The following is a 13,056-nucleotide window of genomic DNA, read 5'->3' as shown; positions in this document are numbered from 1 at the left end:
GTCTGGTTTTTCAGATCCAGGAAGAGCGCTAACTTAAACTCTGAATCAGTTACAATAGAATAATAATAATAATACAATAAAGCTGATTTTGCAGATCAGCAAAATCAGTCAAACTGATATCATGGCTTTTCTTCTTCTTTCAGCTGCTCCTTTTTGGGATCGCCACAGGGGATCTGCCTCCATCTCACCATATCTCTAGCATCCTGTACTCTCACCACAGATCACAGCGTCATCTGCAAACATCACAGTCCACAGAGACTCCTGTTTGACTCCATCTGTCCATCACCACTGCAAACAAGAAGGGGCTCGGAGCCGATCCTTGTTGTAATCCCCCCTCCACCTTGAACCCATCTATCACACCTACCACAGACCTCACCACTGTCTCACTGTCCTCATACATGTCCTACACCACCCACTGCCATTTCTGACTTCCTCATTCAGAACCACAGCTCCACTCTTGGCACCCTATCATGTGCTTTCTCTAGATCCACAAAGACACAGTGAAGCTCATTCTGACCTCTATACTTCGCCATCAACAGTCTCAAAGCAAACTTCAGATCTGTAGCGCTCTTTTTTGGCATGGAGTCATACTGCTGTTCACTGATGATCATCACTTCTCTTCTTAATTTACCTTCAACAACTCTTTCCCATATCTTCATGGGTGTGGCTCATCAGCTGTATCCAACTGTAGTTGCTACAGCTCTGCACATCATGCTTGTTCTTGAAAATGTTCTTGCACTTCTTCATTCCTCAGGCATCCTCTCACCCTGCAAGATTGGGTTAAACAATCTGGTCAGAGTAGAGTTTGGTAAAAGGAACATTCAGGTTGATTAAATGATGACTGGGTGGATGGAAAGGACTCCTTTCCTCCCTCTTTTTACACACACACACACACACACACACACATATATATACATATATATATATATATATGTATGTATATATATATATATATATATATAGTCTAAACGCCATGATCCACATTTCTGTCATCAATAGATTATTAAATAATTGGCTCTGCTCTTATTTACCCATTGCACTGGTGAGTTGTTGTAGTGTTGCTTCACTGATGATGTCTTTGGAACCAACACTGATGAGCTTCTCTGGAACCATGTTGGAGTTAATTAACTCAGACTTTATTAGTCCTGCTTTCTGGAGGGGAGGGGGGATTTGTTCATATGAGAGTAAAGATCTGCCAACATGTCTTATCAAATTAGATTTTTCCTCTGCTGTATAGACTGCGAATTTGATAATTAAAACCCTTTCAGTCTGAGCAGTTATTATTGTGGTGGCAATTTACTGTCATCTGTAGAGGCAATGCAACCTAAGCAACGCTGGCGACGTTGCCTCCCACTCCGGCTTGAAGCTCTCGGGGATCAGTTACCGTTTCCAGAGCGGACTGATGGCGGTCGGAGGAGGGTGAAGATGCCGGAGGAGAAATAGCGCCGCGAAAACATGTCGACTTTGGTAGTTTCTACCAAAGTTTCGTGGTGAAACAGCGGCTGGCTATGATGTGAGTATGAAACCTGGGTTTTATTAGCGGGGAAATCGCGGAATTTGCCGTTTTAGGACCTTTTATCCGCCGCTGTCAATGGTAAGTTGGCGGCTTGCCGGATCGTTTGGCTCGCCGCCGAGGAGGTAACGTTGCTGCAGTACCCGGTGGCTTTTCTGCTTTTCTGTTGCTTCGAAAACATTTACAGTTTAAATGTAGCTGCACGCGAAATAAACCCGCATTCCTGAGCTACCCTGGCAGTACTGTGTAACTCGTTGGCTGTGGCACAGTTCTGGAAGGGTCCCCCCTCCACCCCCGATAGAACTGCTATCCAGCACGTAGCCGGGTTCTACGCCCTTGTTTTATTTCATTTACTCCCCGGGCACGGTTTAAAATCTTAGCAGCTCTGTCGTATAGGTAAATGTGGCTATTAGTAATATCTGTTTTGTGCCTAATTGGTTCAGATAAGGTGGCTAATGGTATTTTCTCCGGGGGGCTGTACGTGTAGCAGCTAGAAAATAGACGGAGCCCACACACAGCTCCGTTATATGGCAGTCTGCCTTTGTTTTCATACTAATCGAGCCAAAAGGGGCTGTTGTGTCACAGAGGAAAGCTGCCTATACAGATAAAACGATAACTATGGGCGTCATTGTCTGCTGTATGTGTGTTGTGTTTCTGTCTGGTGTAACGCTGTCTTTAGCTGTGAATATTAGCTGGACTAGTAAAAATGCTTCCGTTTTTTGAAGTCTATGAATGAAAATTACATTTAACGGTGTTTTCGTGCGAATTTCTTTAGGACTGACATGGATATGGGTACAGTTTTCTTCCAATTAAAGCTGTTTGATTAGTAACCTGCAAGACATTAGGAAATGGGAGATTAGTGTAACTGTGTAACAGCAGCAGCGGTCAAAAATAGGCATTTCCTCTATAAGAACACAGCGGGGGGAAGTAACTGCGAGGTTGCAGCTTTAAGATTGAAACTGAGAATTTGCTGCAGGTTATCAAACATGGTGAGCTGCTGCTTTTCTTTGCTTTAATATGCACTGTATAGACTAAAGTGTTGGGCCACACGTCCTAATCTCTGAATTCAGATGTATAAAATCAAGCACCTGGCTATACAATCTGCCTTTACAAACATCTGGGAAAGAGCAAGTGTGATGCTGTAACAGAATTCCACCGTTGCAACAAGTCAGTTCGTAAAGTTTATTCCTTCTTAGATATTCCACAATAATCTGTAAGTAGTATTGTTGCAGTGTTTAGGAACCACAGAAACTCAGCCACAGTGTGCCAGACTGGGTAAAGTTACAGAGTGGGGTAGACAAGTGCTGAAGCATATAGCTTACAAATTAATATCAGTACAAAAAGTGTGTGCTGGGAGCTTCATGGCATGGGTTTTTGTGGCCAAGCAGCCCCTGTAGGTAGGCGTAATACGTAGGTGGCCCAGCACTTTTGTCCATAACACTGGATTTTGAAACTTTGACAAAATTAAAATCTGAAAACTTAACCCCGGCTCACAGAAATGTGCTAAGTATTAGTTTCATTCCTTGCTATGAATCAATCTGCTCATCAGTTTGTTCCTGGGCTGTCTCTCATCATTACATGCCCCTCAGTTTCTTGTTTCAGTGAGATGCTTCAAGCAGCTCAGCTGAATACCAAATTGCCTTCCACTATCCAGAGATAGCCAGTCTGCAGGATGGAGACCCTGGAGGAATGACAGTCTCTTCCCCTCTGGGTACCACACTTTCAGCTGGAGAAAATGAACTGGGCCAGTGGATACGTTTTACTGGTCCTGGTGTCCTTCGTCACCCCGCAGACCACGGGGGCCTTACTGGTGCACATGAAGGGAAACGACACAGAAAATGGTAACGCAACAGACGGAGGATCTGTCCCCGCTGCGTTCACAAAAGTGAGCCAGATAATTGCCCGTGAAGGGAGCTGCGCGCTGATTGATTGCAATGTCACTGGAGACCCATTCCCCAGTGTTCAGTGGTTCAACTCCCATGGTGACCGAGTGGACACGAGTGGTGAGAGACACTGTATTATTTTTTTAATTTATTTATTTTATTTTTTTTACTATAACTCTGGTTTCCTTTTCTCATAGACAGGTTTATTAGCAGCAGAAGCAGAGGAGTGTCAGGTTCGCTATTTACTGTTAATGAATGAAAGCTTCTGAAAGTTAACTAACATTGAGGTGCTTTTTAAAAATTATCATTAAAATTACAGCAGAGCAAATGAGCTCAATTAGATTGTACAAATCCAAACATTTCATACAAATGCAAACCAAAAAAAACTAAGATATGGGGGTAATTACAGACTTTTACTCTTTTACCTGAAATTTTATCTGAATGGTTTCATATACTCAATCCATACTTTCCAGCATTTATTAAATGTGTATCTCTCAAGTCTGTTTTCTCATTACAAAAATATCAGATTACATTAAACCAGCCTACTAAAATGTTAACCTTTTTCTTTTTGCAGTGACATTTTAGTTTACTTGCAGCGGTCCTTATTCTGACCACATGAGTTTTAGGGACAATTTCTTAATTGGAGTAAGTTAATGAGGACTACAGAAGCATGTGTCATGCTTTGCCACTGTAGGGGACTTTAAATACACTGAGCAGTCATCTTAAATGTCTAAAAAAAAAAAAAAGAGTAGCAGAAATGATAAGCCAGGACGTGAAGGCTGTGTGCAAAGTGTTGCCATCTCTGTAATCAAAGAGGAGTCTGACTTCAGAACGTACGGCCAGGACAGCCTTGTGTTCCTGAGGGAAATGGGGCTCAATTATTCTCCCATTTTGTCTGGCAGTAGTGATTATTCTCTTTCTGTGATGGATGGTCTGTGCCAATTAGATTCAGGAAGTCTTTTTTTTTTTCTTTAACTAGTGATTTTCATTCAAGCTGCTTCTCCTTTTGTCTGTGCTTGTGATCCACCTTAGTAGGAATGGGGAGGGAGCAGCGGTGTGTTGTTTTCATGCTCCTCCTGAGCCGACCTGTTGAAACCTGCTATAGAGAGAGAGAGAGAGGGATATTGGAGAAGCAGCAGTTATTATTATGACCTACAAACCCAGAACTGCGTCTGTACCCGCCGCTCAGCTTTTCCCTTGGGTTACTCTCAGGAATATAATTAGGGAGTGATAGACTTTCCCCATAGCTGGCGGTACTTCACTGAGCAATAAACAGAGCAGAGTTACAAACCTGTAAAACAAAGCGAGTTCACCATACCCGCGATACATTTCTGTTATTTGGCCTCACCTACCATAACACTGGCAGGCAGGGTGTCACGACAAGCTGGTTATCAACTCAATAATTCGACTCTGGGTTTGTCTGTTTGGCTACGAATGCGTTCACATGAAAGGGGTGACATCTGCAGCGTGTGACCAATCACAAACATGGACAGGTTACAAAGAAGAGGTTAAACACACAATACGGACTGAAAACAACACAGCTGCTGCAGCCAGAGCAGCAGGATGCGTATGTGAGCAGAAAAGTATAGTATTAAAAGGCTGACTATGTAAGTTAAGAGCTCTGTCATGAAGACGTGGGAGAGTCTGATGGATTATAATTGTTGTTCCATTAAATTAATGTTTAGGTGATTCTCAGACAGTTACAGTTGTGTGTTTTTTTTTTTTTTTGTTGTTTTTTTGAGCTGCATCCTGAGAATAAAGAGTAAATCTAAACCCAGAATTCAAAAGCAGGGTTAGGCTACAGGTAAATTTGAGATTATGTCCAGAAGTACAAACAGGTTCCCTGTTCTATGAGCCCGTGTGTTTATTTTAAAATCATTTACTGATGTTCCTCCTGGAACATCAGACTTTTAGATGCTATTAAAAAAACAACAACTTTAAACCCTCTGAGGTCTGAGGGATCATCCAGGAACGGTGGCTCTCCAGAGAGCTGATTGGTCAGAAGGTTTATTCCTATTGATCTCTTATTTTGAACATAACCTGCATAACGGGAGCAGGCAGGATATGCAGCATGAGTTACCATGGTGATCCATCTCCTTAAAATTTAAACCCAGGGTGAAGCCTGAAGACCCCCTCGATAAGCTTCAAATCCAGCTTTGTAGCACTGGCCTCTGTGGCCTGTTATTCAGGAGTGTGTGTGTGTGTGTGTGTGTGCGTGCGTGCGTGCGCGCACGCATTTCTTGCCTGTAGTACTTGGCCGCACATCAGTCACATCTTATGATCCGATGGTGGAGATAAAATTAGAAATCTTGCTCCTGCATGAAAAAGGCGGATGGGCGGCGCGCCGTTTGCCGGCCAGGCTACATTTCCTGCCTGCCGATTCATCCATCTCCTCCGGAGGATAGCAGTGTGGGAAATTGATCTTGATTGCAGAGTAGAAAGCAGCAGAAGTTGTTTTTAGACTTCATACTGCAGATTTGTAAAAGCCCTCTGTGATTTCTGTCCATCTCTTGCTCCCACACAGTAGAGACGGTGGGTAGCTGAGGAGGAGCTGGATTTACTAAAACGTAACTCTGTAGGGGGAAAGTGCTGCGCAGAGGATCATTAAAAACTGTTTTTAGCCAAAGGTAGAAAACAGGAATAACTCTGATGGATGTCAGTTAACTTCAATCATCTTGATACTGTCTGTAGAAAGACTGCAGAGTGAATGGAGTGTAATAAACTGAATTCATCCACCTGTGCTGTGCTGGACGGCAAAACCGTTATCAGACAAGCATCTCTTAAGATGAGCTCAGCACAAAGAGTGAGGCTGAAGCAGCAAACAGGTTAGCTTTGCTTTGAAAGTAACAAAATCTCCACCAGCACCTCTGCAGCTCAGTCAGCAACGTGTTACATCTTGTTTAATCCTAACATAAATTAAAGTATCAATTTAGAATCGCTAATTAACCTGACATTAGGGGTGGGAGAGGTAGTCGAAAAATTATATCACAATATATCAATGAAATTTATGACACAGGAAAAAAAAAAACACACTGAACAATGTTTTTATCTGTAATCGCCACTTGCAAAAAAAATGAAGGATATTTCCATCCTTCTTTTCCAGTGAGAGACTGACATTGATGACAGATGACCTCATTAAAAGTGTGAGCCTATTGAAACAAGGTGCCAGTGACAGCAGCATTATAGTGCAATGGTAGTGACAGAGTGTAAATGTAAGCACAAAAGTAGCCAATGTAGTGCTTTTCTTGTAAATTTTAAGTATAACACAACTGCTCAGCTCTGTAACAACTAAAATAATCTAACCCTGTGACATCAGGAGCTGCACAGTATTGTCACATCAAATTGAAACCGATCTTTTCTACCTGGGATGTTGTATCATGTGTCGAGTTTTTTAACCAGCTGCTTAAAGTCCTGCTTTTTCACCGTGTAACTGCATCAGTAATTTTCATCCGCCCTTTGATCTGCCTGTCATATGGAGCGTAACCAGCAAATGCTCCAGCAATGCTAAACTGAGATGTTTGTTTGTATTAGGGTCATACATCAGCAGCTGCTAGCATCCCCTCCTTCCTAACCTGGTTGTACTCAATGGTGTGGTGGTTTTTTGTCTATTTTTTCTTCCATTCTGCTTTGTTGGAGGATGTTGAAATAGTGTCTTTTTTTATTAAATCATCATCGGAGGCTGACATGCAGCTCTCGCTCTGACATGTCCGGGCTTGTCTCGTTGTGCGCATTAGCGTACATAAACACATCGAGTCACCGTATCATTGATATCACGATATATTTTAAATCACTTAGAACTTTATACCTGTATTATCTTAGACAGTGTGACATGGCACAGTCCTCCCTAACATGCTTGTCTTTGGACTGTGAGAGGAAGTCAGACACCCGTGCAGTTGTGTCTCCAGCTCGGCTGTGGCACTCACCAAAATAATTATATGGGTGGCAGCTGCAAGCATAAAGTGCTTTTTCTCTTGTACAGCTCCATACCAGGAAGCAAACGTGGAGCTTTTCCTTTAAACTACACGCACACGTTAACAGACTGACTCCAGTCAGTCTCTCAGTTAAAACAGCCACACAGCTATTTTGATGAGAACTGATCCAGAACCAGCAGTCAGGGAAATGCTACCACATTTAGGCTACATATACCCCCATATAAATGGCCCTGGCATGGATTTGACTGTACACCACATTTTAATTAGACACTCCTTGAGTTAACTCAGGTGTTGCCTGACTGGTGGTGTTGGTTACTTGTTACCACAAGTGAGGGTCAATTATATGATTAAGTTGTGTTATTAAATATGTGTTTAATATAAGTTTATAGACCGCTTCATTATCCACTAAATGTACAACAGAGATACAGCAGTTTGTCATTCATTGAGTTATTGTGGAAATATGGCTGAGTGTTGTACTCTGGTCCTAAATTCAAACATTTGATAAAATTGTGGCGTTCTTTGTTTGCTTTTGACCCCATAAGCATGTTTGAAGTGTAGCTCCTCCCCACTCGCTCCAACGTGTAAACAGATCGTTTTTGTGTAAGTTAGTGCCGGAAACCACAGCACACAGTGAAATGCAACCGTATGTTTAAATATTGAAAGCATGGCAGCTATAATAAGGCCACTTGTGCTCACCAGCACACATGTAAACCACATTTCATGTTCCCCTAAAGTGAGTCAGCTGATCTCACTAACATGCTGCACAGCTGAACTCAGCACAGAGATGAATCAGAGTGCTGCTGCTTTAAGGACTTCATGGTGGACTTACGGAGCAGGAAAACGGATGCATTAAGAGGATTTTCAGGGTTTAAACTTTGACTTCAGTGGGCCATGTGGTACCAGTGAATAGTCATGATTTTAAATCTGTCACATGCTGCTTAGTTTTCTTTTTTTTCTCTGCATGTTCCAAAATGTTTGGCAACCCTGAAGAGGCTTCAGTCAGAACTGCTGTAATCAAATTATTTTTAACCAGTTTTCTTCAGTGGGATTTAGTTGGAGCATAACAGACATCTTTGTTATTAAATTATTAGAATTTAGAGGAAACAGATTTATGTCAAACAGATTCATTACCTTAAATATACAAGGACCATTTGTGCCCATATGAGTAATTACCCCTCAAAAGCCCGGTGTGGGCCAGGAAAAATCTCATGCTTGGCTCAGTCAGTTAGGATAACACTGTCATGACTAAAATAATTTCCAAGGAACAGAATCTGCATGTTAACAGGGAAAACCAGCAGCAGTGAGACGGTCCTGCAGGTTTTGAACAAACAAGTTTTGGAGAATTTAAACAGATAAGCAACAAAAACAAAATCCTGCTTCTTTAAAAGCTTCTCTTTTACTGGCTGTCGCTCCATGTTTTCCACATTCGTGACCTTCTCTATGTCTGTAGGGGGAAAGTGCTCGCTGCTGGACAACGGTGTCCTCAACATCACCAGCATCGAGTTTGCGGACCGGGGGAAGTACACCTGCATGGCGTCCAACCTGTACGGCAGCTCCAACTGCACAGTGACATTGCGCGTGGTCTTCACTAACGGCGACATGGGTGTGTACTACATGGTGGTGTGTCTGGTCACCTTCACCATCATCATGATCCTGAACATCACGCGCCTCTGCATGATGAGCAGCCACCTGAAGAAGACGGAGAAAGCCATCAACGAGTTCTTCCGCACCGAAGGCGCGGAGAAGCTGCAGAAGGCCTTCGAGATCGCCAAGAGGATCCCCATCATTACCTCGGCCAAAACACTGGAGCTCGCCAAGGTGACGCAGTTCAAGACCATGGAGTTTGCGCGGTACATCGAGGAGCTGGCTAGGAGCATCCCGCTTCCCCCGCTCATCATGAACTGCCGCACCTTCATGGAGGAGATCCTGGAGGTGGTAGGGGTGGAGGAGATGAGGCACACCTTCGTAAGACAAGCTCCCGAGGGACGCAGGCTCACCTCGATCGGAGTGAGAGACGTCTTCACCATCCTGCAGGAGCGGGAGCGAGGGCGCGAGAGGGGGCGCAGCGAGTCACCCGCCGCCGACTCCGACAACTCCTCTGATCACGAGCAGCCGCAGCACATCGCCATCCAGGTGTCGGTCCACCCGCCACTTGCCGCTGGAAGCTACCAGAGTATAGAAACCCCGGCACAGCCCGAGGCTGCGCCCTCCTCGCCCCCGCCGTCGACTCCTCTTCACAACGAGCAGCCCGAGGATGCCGAACAGGCTGCCACCAAACCGATGGCGAGTAAGACCCCTCCCTGCCAGGTGTTCTACGAGAGCCACGTGTGACGAAACAGGCGAACCCTGAAGAGATAAGTTACCCTGCTATGCATTTCCACTTGAATAAAGGTCCACAAAACATTTTTAAGTTCACATTTTGAAGAGAAACAATCACTTTTATTTATCTTTTGTGAACAATCTCTCTAAACCTCTGTAGGCTGATCTACTGAGAATAAATCAAAAGGTTTTTAGACACTTGAGCTTTTTTTCTCACTCTGGATGCTTGAATGTACACAGGCAGAGGAATCGATATTAATGTAATAAGCAGAGCATTGTAAAGGGGCATTTCCTGTGTTCTTATTTAAAGAATTGTGGGGATTTTTCAGTTGTTAGTTTCTTACAGTGCTGGGGGTTTTTATGACTAACTTCAGAAATCTGCCTCAAGCTGCTCTTCATGCCGTTCTTTTCAAACCATGAAAGCGAGCTTCCTAGATCCGCTCAAGAACATCCAGCTACTGTCACAGCCGGTCTGTTGTCGTCACACGGCGTGCCGCTCGCCTACAGGTGCATGCTTGAACTGAGAAAAATAACCGAGGCTGACTCCTTTTCTTTTTGGTCCATGATTGTACAGCTCTCTGCATCTCTAAAAACATGAAAGTAAGCCAGGAAAGTGTGCACACACTAGGTAGAGTTTAATGTTTCCTTTGAAATGCTTTCAGAGTAATTTTATTATTTTACTGCCCATTTTGTGATGTGATTTTTGTTTCTTTTTTTTTTCTTCTTAAGCAAAAACAAGACAGCAGTCTTGAGTAGAGAAAAGCAGCTTTGCGTCCTTCTGATTTTATTTTGACTTCTGACCCAATTTCAGTATCTTTGTCTTGCTTCTGCAGAGGCTTTACAGTACAGTTGTATTTCTGCTGCATGTGGAGATGTTAGACATCTTTCTCTGGGACTGAAAGGACTCCTTTTGTTTTCTCCTTCGCTTGGCTAACAGTCCAGTCTGTGGCAAAGATGAACTGGACGATGTTCTGCTTCTACTGGTGCTTTTGAAATGCCTCTTTTGTAGTGGAATAAAATGAAAGTGCTGTGCTTAAAATGACTCCACAGTTTGGTCTCATGTCTTTCTGTTATCAGTCATCAATTTGGGGATATTAAATGGGATTTATTATGCTGATTTCCAGGTACTAGAGTAGCTTTGCATGATTTACAGTTCAAAATAATCCTTATCCCTTTTATACTGGGCGTCTGTGCAGCCCTGTATGAAATAAGCCATTTTTAGCTCCTCTCCTTTGAAGTCAGTAGTTCTCAGACTTTTCCTGGTGTGCTTCACTTTGGATGCTGAAAAGCTTAACCCTGCAATTTTAGTCATTAGTCAGCATTCACAAAAATGGTGAGTTTTTATTAAAAAAATTTTTTAATAAAAATTGCAAAATGTCTGCCTCACAGTTTTAGCGAACCACTACTTAAAGCCAACTTTCTCTTGAATTTTCTGCCCCTCACAAACAGATGGTTTGAACACGAACTGGGTGGGGCCTGTGTACTGAGATGACCATATTAGGACTATTCCTTCTCTGACATCACACAGAGCCAATAGTAGGAAAAAACTAAAAGTGAGTATCTAGAGCAGTCTGAGCCTCAGCTTTAGATTATTTGTACTGACCTTATTGTTCAGCTGTGTTTGATATGAGCACACACCACTCTAACTGTACATATATATATGTACATGTGATGCAGCATGGGGAGAAACTGGCCAAAAACCTGCCCACAGAAACAGCCAAATGACGACACACTCAAGACCAACTTTCAACAGATCTCCAGTCTGTACGTTTGTGTGAAGAAAGTAGTCGGATTATCTCCTAGTGGCTCCACAGTACAATGGTTTCTTTACACATTCACCTAACAAGCAAAAAAACATCCCTGATTCAATCACAAGAGGAAGATGCAAATCCCTTTGGGGTTGTGTCAGGAAGATCATCCGGTGGAGCTACCCACTGTGGTGAAAACAGGAGCAGCAGTCTTACTTTCTTCTGATTGGCTAGGAGGGGAGAGGACCTAAAACAGGTTGTATCGCTTAGTGGATGAACTGAGGGACTGCACCTAGGCCCTGTAATAAGACAGGTAAGGCTTATTTTGAAGTGGCAGTCATGTAGAGCTACTCCAGCAGAATCTGATGGGGTAAAAATGGCCTCCTTTAAGAGCTGAATGAGGACAAAAGATTAAAAAGACCAAAGTTGCTGAGTGTTGGTTCTTTATTATACTCTTTCACTGCAGTCCAATTTCAAACCATTCAAGGTCTGTGCTTTTTCCTCAAATTGAAATTGTAAGCCCCCGAGGCATTCATGTGAGGGGCGTTAATAAGGAAAGCTAGACCTTTTGTACAATGGGTCTGGTAGCCATGGATACAAGGCTGAGAGAGACACAAAGGTGATGGAGGAAACGGATCTGCTGAGAAGAGGAACGAAAAGCAGCAAGTGGAAAAATCTGTGCATGTTCTTACTGCAAGGACGCAGGTGAACAGGAGCAGCTGTTCACTCACAACAACAGGACAAACTGAGAGGCTGCATACAAAATGTTAACACAAGTTATTGCTGCTGAAACCAATGCCTTTAGATTTACCAACATTTACAGCATATTGTAAGGATCAGTGATGATGATCATGATATGGAATTTGGTGAGAAATTCCTGCTTGATTTTTTTTTTTTTTATTTGGAAGAGGAGCAGACGAGGTTTTGTGAATGTAGGTGAACAAAGGGGACCGGCAGTCATGAATGATAGATGTGCAACTGGATATGAGGAGGAGACATAATACTCTGACAGCAGGGATCGCTTACGGAAGCTGATCATCTTTGGGAAACCAACCTGCCTGCACTAGTTAGCATTTCCCAGTCTGAAGAGAAGAATCTTTGAGTTCTGGATGACAGGACAGACCTTTTAAAAATGATTTCAAACAGTGTTCCCAGAGTCCAGATTTGTAAAGGTGTGGTTTGCATCAGCCATGAGAAAGAAGCTGATCTCTACAGGGTAAAACATTTAGACTTTAAACTTTAGGCTCATCTTATTTCAGCCTACTCCTGTGTACTCCAGGGCCTGCGATCCAGAGAACACTCACAGTATGGAGGGCAGACTGAGATCCATAATCAATTATAAACTATATAATTATTAATTTAAAGGAATCGGGTCATTCTGAGGGAGCGCTCGGGTGTATGGAAGCTTGTTTGACTTATTGACCCAAACTTTTGCATAACTTGAAACTTTAAGAAAATAACCTTAAATTTAGATTTCTGGATGGTAAAAAGGAAAAAAAAAGGCAGTGGTGGAAACAGGGTTTCTTGCTTTAAAGAGTTTTCTAACGAATGAACCACGTCTTTGAAGAGAAAAACAAAAAGAGGGCCGGCCAAAAAGTTTTACAAAGTTTCATCACTGATAGCCTAAAACTTACAGGTACGTTCTGTTTGTTTCCTGTGAC

General features: G+C 42.9%; 1 protein-coding gene across 1 annotated transcript; it reads left to right on the top strand.

The window, feature by feature from the left end:
• Nucleotides 1-3,187: 3,187 nt before the first annotated feature.
• On the top strand, nucleotides 3,188-10,689 carry mfap3l (microfibril associated protein 3 like). The gene is given in 3 exon segments (XM_030753459.1): nucleotides 3,188-3,235; nucleotides 3,237-3,516; nucleotides 8,779-10,689. Coding segments are annotated over 3 exon segments (1,194 nt in total). The 5' UTR covers nucleotides 3,188-3,202; the 3' UTR covers nucleotides 9,660-10,689.
• The last annotated feature ends 2,367 nt before the right edge of the window (nucleotides 10,690-13,056 follow it).

Source organism: Archocentrus centrarchus, chromosome 18, assembly GCF_007364275.1.
Source record: "Archocentrus centrarchus isolate MPI-CPG fArcCen1 chromosome 18, fArcCen1, whole genome shotgun sequence".
Lineage (NCBI taxonomy): Eukaryota > Metazoa > Chordata > Actinopteri > Cichliformes > Cichlidae > Archocentrus > Archocentrus centrarchus.
The sequence above is the reverse complement of the archived record's forward strand: the minus strand, read 5'-3'. Positions and strand labels throughout refer to the sequence as shown.